We start from the raw sequence: 13,406 nt of genomic DNA on the forward strand, positions 1-13,406 counted from the left end.
GCAGCTTCCTGCTACAGTTGAAAATGCTAAAGTTACATGCCAGAAAACCAAAATAATGAGCTGATATACACTATAAAGCTCAATAGAGCTAAATGCCGAGTCAGTTGATAATTCTCTGTGGGTTCATCACTACAAGCAGCCACATACACATTTCACACAAGTAGTCATGTAATCCATCGTTAATTGATTAAAAAATACTGCTAACTGTGAGATAAATACCTTGCCGCATGAGCGCTCCAACACCAAACCAGAAACTGTTGAGTAAAGTGAAATTGTTCTGTATTAGAGTCGAGGACGGGTTGCATGGATGTGGGTTGTACCATTCGTATGGAGTAAACCTGGAAGACAATAAAAGAACAGAGAGAAAAAATAGATGAAAGGGATTTCAGATAGCAGAAGGAAATATATAAAATATAAACAACCCCTTCTATTTTGCTAATCATGAGACAGAGGGACACATTGGTCATGCACTTGACTTCAATGCAGGCTTCCAGTTCTTTTTCAGTGCAATTTACACTTCACCTTGATTTGCATTTTGATTTTCACAACCAATCTACTTGCTGGGTGCAACCTGCTGGCAGGGGGTTTACAGTACACACCACCTGAGAGCGAGGTGAAGAGCAAGCTCACAATTACTCCCTGCTACCTAACAACCACAATGAAAGCCAATCTGGCAGCTGACAGGCAGCTAAAAGCTTATTTTTTTGGTTATTTTAGAATAGCTGTACTCATGCCACAGCCATGCCAATTATTCCAGACTATTTGTGGTTCTTGTTGTGTGAATTTGAATTTACATTACTCTATATGTTTTTTTTTAAATGCCAAGCACTGGCCACCATCTCACTGCTTTCCTGTCCTTTTCACTTCCAAACTCTTATTAACAAAAGAGCTTGAGGCAAAGCTGACCCTAAAAGCAGACTGGCTACGGATTGTTAAGTATGCTGTCATCCCATCACCTATACATCCTAATCCTATCATACATCATCTCATTATGACAAGCATCAATCTGTGCTCTTACCTGGCAATCACAAAGAGGACACAGCTGACTCCTGTGCAGGCTAGCAGCACGTACATCCAAATGTCCGGAGTCAGGGGATTAAGGAAGGAGAACACGCCCGGGTTGGTACCGTTAGGTTTGCGGTACAGGATGCTGATGCCTAAGGTCATGAAGGGCTTGGAGAAATCAATGACTTTCTCCCTAACATAGGTGATGGTCAAGGGAGCCACAGCAAGGTCTGCTACCTGGAAAAGCCAGAAGAAGAAGTAAGATACTACAGGTAAAATTGGTACAGCTAAACATTACACATGACGTCTTCTAGTATTCCACTGTGGCAAGACAATATAGCTTGTTAAAGATCAGTTTTCTTCTCTAATAAAGAACAAACTGTTATTCGGAACAGCACAGAACAACATAACTACACTACAGATTAATGGAGGAAATTTTACAAGAGATAAATGGAGGAGATTTTTTCCCAGGACTAGTGATCGAATATGAGCACAGGCACAGGCAACAGCCCAAGCTTTTTGTTAGAAGCATTGTTTATATAGCCAGAGGGCGCAACTTGTCCGAATATGTTACCACCATTGATTATACTGCACGTCCTATAGATATCATCAAAGAAAGCAAAGTGATTCTTCTGGTCTGGGAACACATCCACCTGCAAACAGGTTGTTACCATCTGTGAACTCAATTGTAGACTACTTTCAGCTTGATTATTTGTCAATTGCATGTGAATGCAGTATTTTTGTCCTGTGGACATTCCATATTTGGACCCTGTGGGTGTTGACTCTATTTTTCAAGAGAGCTGAGACATGAGAAGTACCCTATTTGGCACAGATTGGCCATGAAGAATGGGTCATTATGGTGGCAACATTCATGAAACCAAAAAGCCAAGGTTGTGTATACCTGTACCCCTGCAGTGTGACGGCTATTAACTCACATGGTCAATAAGCTCTCGGACCATCCCGTTCCACTCTCCCTTGTCATTCTGGGCTCCATATTTCCCATCAGCCACCAGTCTGACTTCATACGTAAAACCCAAGATGTTGGAGAGCTCTTTCAAGAGGTCCAGGCAGTAGCCCTCAAAGCGATCATTCCCAACCAGCTCCTTGTCTGACTTTTTATGCATCACATATGGATTTTCCTGTACAGAAAAAGAAAACACTGTGTTTTACTGTTTTCAAAGCATATTTGTTATTCTGACTCAATTCGTTCTATGCTATGCTATCTAAGTACTAAAGGCAGCTGGATGACCCTTGGGTGAGTGGCAAGATGTCTAAACAGCGGATCCAACTGTGTTTGGATTAGTAAGTCTACTGTAGATATTGTATCACTTTAATGACTGATAATATACTTTATCTACACATTTGTGAAAATACAAATTCAAACTATCCAACCTACCCAGTTAAGCAACCATATTCCTCTCCTATAAAACACTTTTTCCTCACCATTTCCCCCTTGTCATTGTATTTTCCTCTGTTGTACCTCCATCTGCACTCTGCACATCCCATATGTACTCCCCTCCTTTTTCCCCCCATACTGTCCTCTGTTTAACCTTCCTCCTCACCAGTATCGTGGTGACAATAAGAGTCCTGTTAGCGAGAGAGTCTGTCACATTGTTATTCTTGTCTCGGTTGGACTCCATCAGGTTCATCCCCCTGTACGAGTTCCACACAGCAATCTGGAAAGGCAAACAGGGCTTTAAATTTATTGAACCACCATTTCTGCTTTGATCAGAACCACAGGAAGACACATTTGACGCCGGCTATTGCAGTCACCATGGAAGGCAATGTCTCAGTGTGTAGATGTGTATTTACACATTAATTGTTACAGCTTTGAATAAGGCTGTATTTGTATTAATGATCACTAACAACAGTGGTTGTTAAAGGAAAAGCTGATTGAATATTCTTATTATCCCTGAAACTAAAATATACAGAGCTTGATTTAGTATGTAAGTCTTAACAGGAAACTACGTACTGCTCCAATACACTGCATATTAATCATATTTTCTGATTCGTCAAACAGAAAAATGAAAAAGAAGTGTAAAGGTTAAGAGACTTGACACTCCTAACTGTTTGGCTCTTTTCCAACCTTCTGCTCCGTTCACTATTCTACCACAGTTGCCTTTGCTCCACTTTGCTTTGATGATTCTGGGCGAGGCACCGAAAACTTAATTTTTTTGTGTGTGTACAGTCATTATGAAAATGAAGATGTAGTTTCTTCCAAACTGAGCTGCCGATCATGTGCATCAGGTAAAGGTTTACAGCTATTCTGATGCAAACCAATATCATTCCTGTTGTGTGTAACGGTTTATCTGGGAACAAATCACGCTTAGATTTTGAACATATTGTACAGCCTGAACAACAAAGCTGTTTTTATAACAAATGTGAAGATGTTGATTTTTTTTAATGCTGAATTAAGGCTCAGGTTTGGCACGAACATCTGCTAGCATCGTTATTTAATTTTGGTCGAACTTGAAATAAATCTGACAGCAGAAAGAAGTGAAACTTTGAAATGCCGTGTACTGAAAAAAATTAGATAAAAAATAATGGACGCATGTTAATCACAATAACTCACTTGTGTGCATAATATCTCTTGAATATGATGGTGAGGAGTTGGAAATCACACCAGCAGGGGCTGTATGAATGAAGGGCAGGATCAGACAGGGTCAAAAGGGATAGAGGACAACATGGCCCTCCATACTGTTACAGTAACTGTGAATGAGAGTGTTCAGTTCATCGGACCAGGCGGTATAATCCAGACAGTTATCAGATTAGATCAGGCGTCTGGCAGCTGGATTTTGACCATTTCAAATCCCCTTACTGGTAAAGAGCTGAGCAAAGGTCAAGGGGTCTCACAACATTGATGCAATAAATTTAAGTGCATTAAATGACCAGGCTTCATTGTTAATAGAACTAAGGCGAGTGATAGAGACACGCTTACCTCCTCTAACAGTTCAGTCTGAGAACAAAAAGCAATGAATTTGGGTGTTTTCAGTCAGAAACAATGGCTCGTTCTCTCATTCACTGCATAAGAAGATGAGCAATAATGAATGCATGAGTACTTCTTATTAAACTGAACACTACAAGAGGTAGAGTCTTATTTTTCAGAATTTATTGTTTTAGAAAAGGACTATGTGGGATTACCTGTTGGAAAAGATAAAATGCTTTTCACTCCTCATTACGTTCTATCTTATTCTGTTCACCCAGTCAGACAGATAGAAAATGTGCTCATTCACACCTTGCTAAAAGCACTCTATATCTCCACTGCAGCACTTTCACAAGGGTCCACTCAGTATAGGAGTCCATAAATCTGTTTTATCTCTGGACACTGAAGATGAGGAGCACAATGGGGTTGGGATTTAATTAATTGTATTGTCCTCAATCTCAAAGATAAATGGACAGTATTTTTTGGGAGGTGTGGAGGGTATTTTGGTCTCAGAAGGCACAGTTTCACATGCTCATGCTGCATGTTGTCGAACATTTGAGAAAACATCCTCATCTATGAAATAAAACTGCACTGTCAGTCTGAAGGTGTTTCAGTAATAAAGCAATCTGACCAAGCCAATGAAATCAAAGCTAAAATACAGCATAGCACAGCATACAGTCATCAGCTTTTAAACCTCTAAGTCATGAATTTACCGTGTATAGCCTTGCAAATTTATCGTGCATACCAGAGCAGCTCCCAACAACAAAGTGTGCTATAAAAACTGACAGGAATTCACTCTCATATGCTGGAAGTAAAATGTTATCTACGAATCCTAAAGCTCATCGCCATCCGGAGCCAAATCAGACTGGAAAACCGTTACCACAGAGCGGAAAACATGCTAAGCCGGACCAAGAAAGATGAGAGGGAAGAAAATGTTATTTTCAGAGTCAACAACTTTAAGAGAAAATACTTTATTTCTCAGGAGACTTTCACTTTGTTTAGTGTCATCATCCTCTTCAGAGTGTATTTAACACTCCAGTGCCCAAGAACTAACGCGACTGCAACCGAGTGATAATTCATTTTTCATGACCATAAAGTCAAGCATTTTATGTGATGTGTCTGCCATATAGAGGTATTTCCTCGGGGGGGGGGGGGGGGGGGGGGGGGGGCTTTTGAGGGCTAAATTTACTGAATGGAATTAAAATTACAGTATAAATCACCACTTCTGCACCTTGGCAGCTGCTGCCTGCTTACACACCTGTCTGTCTGACAACTGAGACAGAGAGGAAGGATTTTGCCAACTTCTGAAAGTAAACTATGTGTTTGAGGGGAAGAATTAATTCAACATTCATCAAATCATTGGTTTCAAGCTGATAAGCAGAGGTATAAAGTATATGTAACTGGAACTTACTTTACAGTATATTTTGTGATATTTTATATTTAGTGAGACTTAAATAAGAAGTGTGAAACTCAAAAATTAAATCATGAGAGCACAGCTAATGACAGTAAAGATTTGCTTTTAAAATGCAACTTAATTTGACAAAGAAAGGAATGACTGAATAAAACAAGGTTAATTTGATCTCTCACAATTGCATTGCAGTGAGCATTTAACATGTGCATTGCCCCATGTGTCAATCATAGGCCAAAAAGGGAAATGCATGTGACTCTCCACTTGGAGTGAGTCTTGATTCTTGACTTAAGCTGTCGTCTCCTCTGTTAACTGGATCCCTCTTGGCTGCAATTTAATACTGCTAGTCTGTATGACATGAAAGTATGAAGACAGTGAAGCATATCATAAGTAGTGGACTGACAAGTCTCTGCAAAAGTGATCGATCTATACGATAAATTCATTTCTTTCTTATTGCTCACTGCCACCAGTCGTGGAAACTAAACAACTATGACATTACAGGGAGTGACATTGCAGGACTTACTTCTTACTTCTAATGCAGGTATTGTTATGTCTACGCCTTCTACCGCTGCTGCTAAATTTTGCCAAGTGTCAGAGCAATGCCTGGACCCAAACACGGAGAAAACTGAAATGTCAAAAACATGGCATTGCTATACACAAAATCAGTGAAGAGAAACAAGGTTGACAAGGCAGGGAGCAGGGAGGTGCGTGGCATATAGAGTGAGAAAAAGCGGGGAGAGGGGGGCAAACAACAAAGGCTTTGACCAAAAGGGGCACTGGCACAAACCTTGATCCACCTTTTTGTGAGGCGACTTCCGCCCTCCGTAATACCCTTTTTGAAAATGTGAAGGGTGCAACATGAAGCGCAGACAGTGTAGGGGAAAAAAAATAAATTGCAAGATTATTAATATTCACAACTGAACAAATCTATACAAAATAATAAATGTGTGGATGGATTATGGGAACCAACATCACAACAGTACCTCTCTGTTTTTCAAACATACACACACATACACATGCCTTAATGGAATGAATCAGCCAGTGTGGAAGCAGCATGAGAGTGGTGTAATTGGCTGTTCCAGGCCTCTGTCCTCACCCTAGCAGTGCCATCCTCTTTGAGGCTGATGATGTCCAAATCAAAGTCTCTCCTCAGGCCATCTGTCTTATTAAGAACAATGTGCCCTGTCAGTCCATCCCACTGTGCCTATGGAGAAGAAATGCAGAGGGAGAGAGAAGACGGAGATCGTCTCAAATGCCTTCTGATTTCCTCGTATACACAGAGCCTTACTGAAGCTCTGGAAAAGACTCCCAGGAGAGAAAGTGAAGGGGATCAAGGCAGCGAGAAGTCAGTGCTGACAGACAGGTGGAGGACTCACCGGATCACGTCAGGTAAACTCAGAAGAGTCTACAGGTTGTTCTGTGGTACATGTTAAATATGCATGAATGTTTATTTTCACTATAGTGATGACAACTACATTTATATGCATACTCATACTCTATTTACAGTAGGGATATAAATAGTGAATCTGAGTTGGTAAATGCCAAAAGCAGTGGCATTTTTTGACAAAACAGTTAATCTTCTAAATCTGCACATTACATATACACCGCACCTGTCATTTAAATCTTTACATTCAGTCTATTTTATGAGCTGTAGTGTTTTTACTTTTTTTTCTATTGTTTCACCTACGTATACATATCAACATTTTGATGATTTCTTACATACACATACTTTCTGTGATTCAGTTTTTTCCGGTCTTAGAAGAGTTATTTTTCTTATACTGAGAGTGAGAGGGAGGTATACCTGGGCATATTTAAAATAAGAGTACAGCCATGTTGCAAAACTGCAAGCCAGATTGCCCATTTGGAGCAAGAAAGTCTTGAACCCGAACAAGTGGAATTTGTAAAAATTCTAAAACTGAAGCAATAAGCAATATCAAGTGTTATTTATGACAGAAAGTTCATAAACCTCCCTGCATCCTATACTCAGTGAACAGACTTTTCTTGCAGTAAAGTGTCCATACGTTTAAAATGGAATTAATTCAGTTTTGTCCACAAAAACACTTTGAGTATTGTGTACTAGCCAGAGGGGAGAGAGAGCCCTCAGGTTACAGTGCCCTGGAATTAATTTCAGCTATTGAAATGAAAGCTGTGTCCCTGTATTCCGCTCTGGTGTTTTAATTGAGTGCTATGTGAGACATATTACTGGTTCTTGCAATCAAATCAAGTGATATCAAGTGATGAATAGCACAGGAGGAAAGATGCTTCAAAGGATGGGCAGTGGCAAACAAAATGAAAAGCTGAACAGGAGAGAGACACAGAAAGAGAGAGAGAGAGATGGGGGGAAATATGAATGAGAGGATTGAATGATAATGTGTCCTCTCCATGGTAGGCAACGGTCCTCTGCTGGATTTAAGACTTAAGAGATCAAAACACTCATGCATCAAAGGCCTCATTTCTGTCTGTAGGCATCCAGTCTGACAGTCAAGCCAGGCCACATGCTTTCAACTTATAAGTACATAAATACTGTGTATTTTCATGTTGTGTACTTTCAGAAGCAAAGCATGGCCTGTCATGGCCATATCACATGACATTATGTGACATCCACTGTCGCTCAATTGCATGTTTGCAACAGAGGCCGAACATGGTAAATTTGCAAGATCTTGTGCGAATGAACCCTTTTCAAAACACGCTGAAACACATCATCAAAAATGCATGGTGGTCAAGCTAAAAGGGTTTTCTTAAGTCACCCTGCTGACGAATAGCTTTTTTTTTGGTTCTCTGTAATTCCAGCCCTTATTTGACACTGACCTCTTTGAAGAGGTTCATGAAGCGCGGTCCGAAGCGCCAGGGTTTGTGGCGGTGACACTGCAGGGAGCTGACGGTCATCTGAGTGGCCCGCTGGGACGCAACAGCGACCATGAACACTGCATCATACATCAAGGCTGCATCCGTCTGCAGAGGAGGCAGTGAGGGAAAGATTTTTTTTTTTCTCACACTACACTCAAAGGCCGTGTGCAGTATACACAACTAAACATCCGTTGTAAACAGCGAAATTACAGTAATAACCCTCTAGTAAGAGTCTTGAAGATGAAAATGTGATAAGATTAAACTATGATGGTTACTCCAGGAAAATTGTGCCATTAGTGAAGTAAACAGGATAAAACATAGATATAATGATGGAACATGTATAACTCAGGATTGTTGTGTTAACATTTTTGTCATGCTGAAGTATAGTTCCTACAAAGACTTATAGGTTAGCAGATGTTTGCAATTTACAGTTGTATGCAAGCATGCATACAGCATACAAATGTGCATCACAGGCTTTCAACAGAGCAGGTGTTTGTAGTGTTTGTGCTCTGTAATGTAAAATAACAGTACAGGGCTTACAGTCATGACTCCATCCATCAGGCCGCTCTCCTGTTTGGGACCCTGCAGTCTTTCCATGGCCCACTTGTCCATAGTGGAGGCCACCCATGGGTCATCTATGTTCAGTAGTCTGAAGCCTGTCATGTTGACCCCACTGTAGCGGTACGGCTCCAAATCCAAGGCAAACAAATCCTGCAAAGGGGAGAGAGGAGGTGGAGATGAGGAGCAGGAGGTAAAGGTGGGTGTGTTTGTGTTTATATGTGTGTGTGTGTGTGTGTGTGATGGAGGGAGAAAGAGTGGGATAGAGATTTAAGTTCTAGTTTAGGGTGTCGCTTTGTCAGCCTTTGATTGTATTGATAAATCACAGCAACATTTTTTAACGTCCCCAGTGAATTTACACTGGCCAGATAAGCACAAGAAGATGTGCCTAGTTTGTTCTTTGTCTGGTATCTCCCATAAAATAACTTTGCTATTTGTTGTACATTTTTCCATCTTGTAACTCACCAAAGTTGTGAAGAAGAAATGGTAGTACTCAGTCATCATTCCCATTGATGAGAGCTGTAAAATGAAAAAAAGAAATGAAATGATAAAAGAAAATGCCAGACCATATTGTTTATTTTAAATACGATGGGTTCTCCAGTGATACAGCTACAGTGTCACTTCTCTGGTCATTTCTCTTTTGCAAGCTGCATCAAATGTGTTATATATTGGATTTTTTGTTAATATAATTTAAAAACATTTAAAAATTCGATACAAACAGGGCTGCCAACTCGCAGTGCGAAAAGAGGACACTGACAGGTCACGGACAGACAAGACAGAGCAGCACACCGCAACAGCGGCGAGTTATTCAGACCATCAGGGGGAAAGTGAGAAATATATACAAATCTGTTATATTGTAATTTAGTCTCATGCATGCTGCTCAGAGTAATCTCAGTCAGTGGCTCCTCTGGCAGCAGAACAGTGTCTCTCCCTCTCCTCTCACACCGTGCACAAGCAGGCTGGAGTGAGAGTGAGTTACTATGGTTACAGGGATGCCCTGTGTCTCTGTCGTGCTGAAACTTTCTCACAATTCTAAATTATATAGCCTACTGTTTTTGATGCGTTCTTGGTTTCCATAGCACCCTCAATCTAACTTATCTAGACTAGTGTAGGTGGCTGTGTCTTGATTTAATCCAAGAGTTTAGGTGGTGTATAAATGCAGGAAATTTGCTTTAAATTGCAAATTTTTTTTCTGGGAGAGGACACCCAGACAACCCCCGCCAAGTATGTATCTTTCCAAGTTTGCACCTCCATTTTAAAACATATCCAGGCACCCATGGATGGTTCAATATTCAGCAGGTAAGCACCTTCATCACTGAACAACTTTTTTATCTTTATGGGGCGTGCATAGACCTGTTTACAAAATGAGAGTGTTGAGGTTGCGGGTTCAAAGTAATCAATGTGACTGTTCCAGATTTATCCCTGTTGTCTTTGTTCTTGTTCATATTGTATATTGCATTCATTTTTCTACCATTATTTTCTCTGTTTCTGGGTATGTATTGAGATGATCATTTATTCAGATATTACTTTTATTTGGATAATCCTGAGAGAATAAAGTGGGGAGTGTCAGATGATGGGAGCGACTCGGTGAGGAGCACAGATCTTTCTTATCCTATGTTTTGATAAAAAAAAAAAAAAAAAGTGTAATATCTGGAGTGTATATCAAAAATGCTACCCATTAAAATCAAATTAGCAAAAAAAAGTCTTATGAAAAATGTGTTGGTTCATAAGGCCAGAGAGAGCTCTTTATGAACCCCCACCTCCACCCACCCAAATCTCATTCCAAGCTGAAGTCAAAAGTTGGCAGCCCTGATATGAATAATAAAATGAACAAAGGATTGAAATGTGGTGTGAAGTACGAGGACTACAGAAATTGATGCTTTTGTGATGATGCAAGTCGTTTTCAGCTGTTTGTTCCATCAGGCAGGTGGAATTGGTGCACACAGGGATAGTCACAAATACATTTGTCAGAATGTTTCATAAATCACGAGTTACCATACTTTACCATCTAAGTTAAATAACTTTTGCCCAAACAGTAACAAATCCATGTGATGGGGAATAAGTTGTTGACCATTTGATACAACATTTGATTCCGATAATGATAAGAGATATTTCACCCAGGAATTAGGAAACTTTTCTGTATTATATCCTTTAATTACCATCACTTGAATCACAATAAAAGCCTTCATAAACAAGGCAAATAGATTTCATATGATTTCTTCAACATAATAATCATCATCAAATGTGTAGTCCCCAAAGGACACATAAATGTGTTATAAAATCTGTGGAACAGAGGAACAGACTAATTAAAAGAAACTGATATCAAACCCTGTACACACCTGCTTAAGGAGCTCAGCAGCCATGCGATAGGAGCAGTCAAAGATTATAAAAAACTCCTTGTCTTTCTTCAGTTCCTTAAGCAGCGGCCGGGCATCTTGGTTACCTGGGGTCAGCTGGCGGATCTTGATCTTCAAGTTTAACTTTGCCGGAGCCTTGATCAACTCCTGCATCCTCATCAGACCTAAAAAATGGACAGTTAGACCTTTCAGTTATCCCCTCTTGGACATGTCTTTTTCCCTCTCCACCTGCAGGAAGGTCAAAGGTCAGGGTTTGATACAGAACATCACTCCTCAGGTTCAGTGTTTGGCTCAAGGACACTTAAGCAGGACATGTACTTGCTGTTAAGGGGACTTATCATCTGATTGAGGGATGTGATCCTTGTTCACTGCACCAACCTGCTGCCCAACTTCTTCTCAGTTTCCTCTAAACGCATCAAAGACAAACAAACACACACCTGTATAGCCTCCACACACTCCCCTCATTTCTATATCCTGTGCTTCTATGTGCACAACAGTGTGTAATTGAGAAAGTGTTTGCGTGACATTTCAGGAAAATAAATTTCTGATCGAACATAAAAGGTAAAAAAAAAAAAAAAAATCTATAAACTATGACATTTCAACAACGACATTTCATATTCTCTGGGTCGCAGGCAGGGATTCTATCTGGGACATGGCTGGATTTGAGGCTGTCGGTGTTGTGGTGTGCAGTCAGAGGGCAAGAATACAGCGAGCTGTTTGATATGAAGCACTCGTGCCCCGTCACAGATTGGGTTCACTGGTTACTATGAAAAAGGTGGCTGGGGTAGACAGCGGAATTACATTTTGTGAGTAATTATAACCATGACATATGAATATATTGTAAGGTTGAGAAAACACAAGCCAGGACTTTCGACCTGTTCTCCCTCTCAGTTCTTCAATTTAAATGTCTTGAAATGTTATGGCTGATGTTGAGTAATGTAGTGGGAAGTAAAATCATACACAAAATGCAATCTGCAGTTATTTATTACCAAAGATATTTAGGAAATTAGTGATTTATGTTTGTTTAAACCTTAAATTTCATATCAAGGTGTAGAGATGGGTAATGCATTGATATAATAGTTATATCATAATATAAGATACTGTATATTCTATTATTATGGTATTATTATATCAAGATAAGTGTGTTACAGTGTATTACAGAATAAATACTGATTATATATTGCCCTACCTGTGCTGTCCTCATAGACCACTGTGAGCTTCCTCCATTTGAAGAAGGTGACAACGTCCAGGATGGCCCGGGCGATGGCAGTGTACTCGGGAAACAGGTTGATGAAGAAAGTGTCTTTGTTGTCCACTGACGGGTGTTTCCAGCGAGTCTGTATGTGAGGGACTTCCAGAGCATTGCAAATGGACTGAACAGCACTGACTGAGGAGCTGTGAGAAGGGCCAAACACAGCAACCACCCCGAGAGCTAGCTGGTCACATACTGAAAGTAAAAAATGACACAAAGTCAGCAGGTTTTTGATTTCAGGTGTAGGTGACTTTTACATAGGTAGATTGGAGATTGTTTATAGACCCAATTTCCCATTGCACACTAGGTTCACTTCCTATGGAAACAAGTTTAACTATTTTCTGAATATAATTTTTTATTAAAAGGATAGGTTTTAAAGGAGAATTGAACTATTTTCCTTATTACCCAAAGTGAGACATATTTCCTTTTTTTATGATCAATGTACTACTGTATGGTAATAGTGACAATTATCAAGCTTCACTCAATTTATCAATGTTGACATTATCAGCAGCTCCTCTCAATAGTGGGCAAAATACACCTTTTCCAATGTTAGTGTTTAATTCTTTATCTTTAACATGATTTTATTCTTTGCTGATGGAATTATGAAGGAAATTTTGTAAAATAAACCTTAAACCTACAGCCTCTACAAGTTCTCATTTTCCTATGATTCTGGACTTGCTAACTATTTCACAATATTTGATACCACAGAGCACTCTTAATCCACAACAGACACATGAGTGATTTATATGGTTATGTTGTCATCATCTACAGTAATAACAGGTAATATGGAAAGCTTGGCATACTGTAGCTACATCTTGTAATCACTTCCTACCTCTCCTGGAAGCCTCAAAGCCATCAAAGAGGTTGATCCTCTGAATATCGTAGGTGAGAGTAGTGTTGGGCATCAGGGTCTTGTTGCGGTTTATGTTATTTACAGCAAACTTAAAAGCCAGCTCGTCCATACTCACTAGCTCACTTTCCCGTGTCTCAAATATACCACCTGTACATGGAGAAGGAGAAGGGAGACAAACAAAAAGGTTGAAATCAGAACAGAAC

The 13,406-nt window shown here is 39.9% G+C and overlaps 1 protein-coding gene and 1 long non-coding RNA gene across 4 annotated transcripts in view; one reads left to right on the plus strand and one right to left on the minus strand.

Moving 5' to 3' along the window:
• Positions 1-13,406, minus strand: part of grik1a (glutamate receptor, ionotropic, kainate 1a) — a 37,596-nt gene that overhangs the window by 11,068 nt on the left and 13,122 nt on the right. The window contains exons 2-13 of one of the 3 annotated variants that reach the window (XM_067608182.1): positions 13,183-13,350; positions 12,288-12,545; positions 11,081-11,262; positions 9,207-9,260; positions 8,724-8,894; positions 8,145-8,288; positions 6,433-6,540; positions 6,124-6,168; positions 2,568-2,681; positions 1,941-2,144; positions 1,019-1,242; positions 220-338 (exon numbers count right to left, since the gene is read on the minus strand). In XM_067608182.1, coding sequence (XP_067464283.1) covers positions 220-338; positions 1,019-1,242; positions 1,941-2,144; positions 2,568-2,681; positions 6,124-6,168; positions 6,433-6,540; positions 8,145-8,288; positions 8,724-8,894; positions 9,207-9,260; positions 11,081-11,262; positions 12,288-12,545; positions 13,183-13,350 — 1,791 coding nt within the window. Of the gene's footprint in view, positions 1-219; positions 339-1,018; positions 1,243-1,940; positions 2,145-2,567; positions 2,682-5,880; positions 6,169-6,432; positions 6,541-8,144; positions 8,289-8,723; positions 8,895-9,206; positions 9,261-11,080; positions 11,263-12,287; positions 12,546-13,182; positions 13,351-13,406 lie in introns of those variants that run through there. The other 2 variants (XM_067608183.1, XM_067608181.1) reach the window with 2 other exon arrangements.
• LOC137195654 (uncharacterized) lies at positions 9,846-12,392 on the plus strand. The gene is made up of 3 exons (XR_010931146.1): positions 9,846-10,040; positions 11,153-11,343; positions 12,305-12,392. It is a non-coding gene; the product is annotated as an uncharacterized lncRNA (long non-coding RNA).

This window comes from Thunnus thynnus, chromosome 13 (genome assembly GCF_963924715.1).
Source record: "Thunnus thynnus chromosome 13, fThuThy2.1, whole genome shotgun sequence".
In the NCBI taxonomy this organism is placed as follows: domain Eukaryota; kingdom Metazoa; phylum Chordata; class Actinopteri; order Scombriformes; family Scombridae; genus Thunnus; species Thunnus thynnus.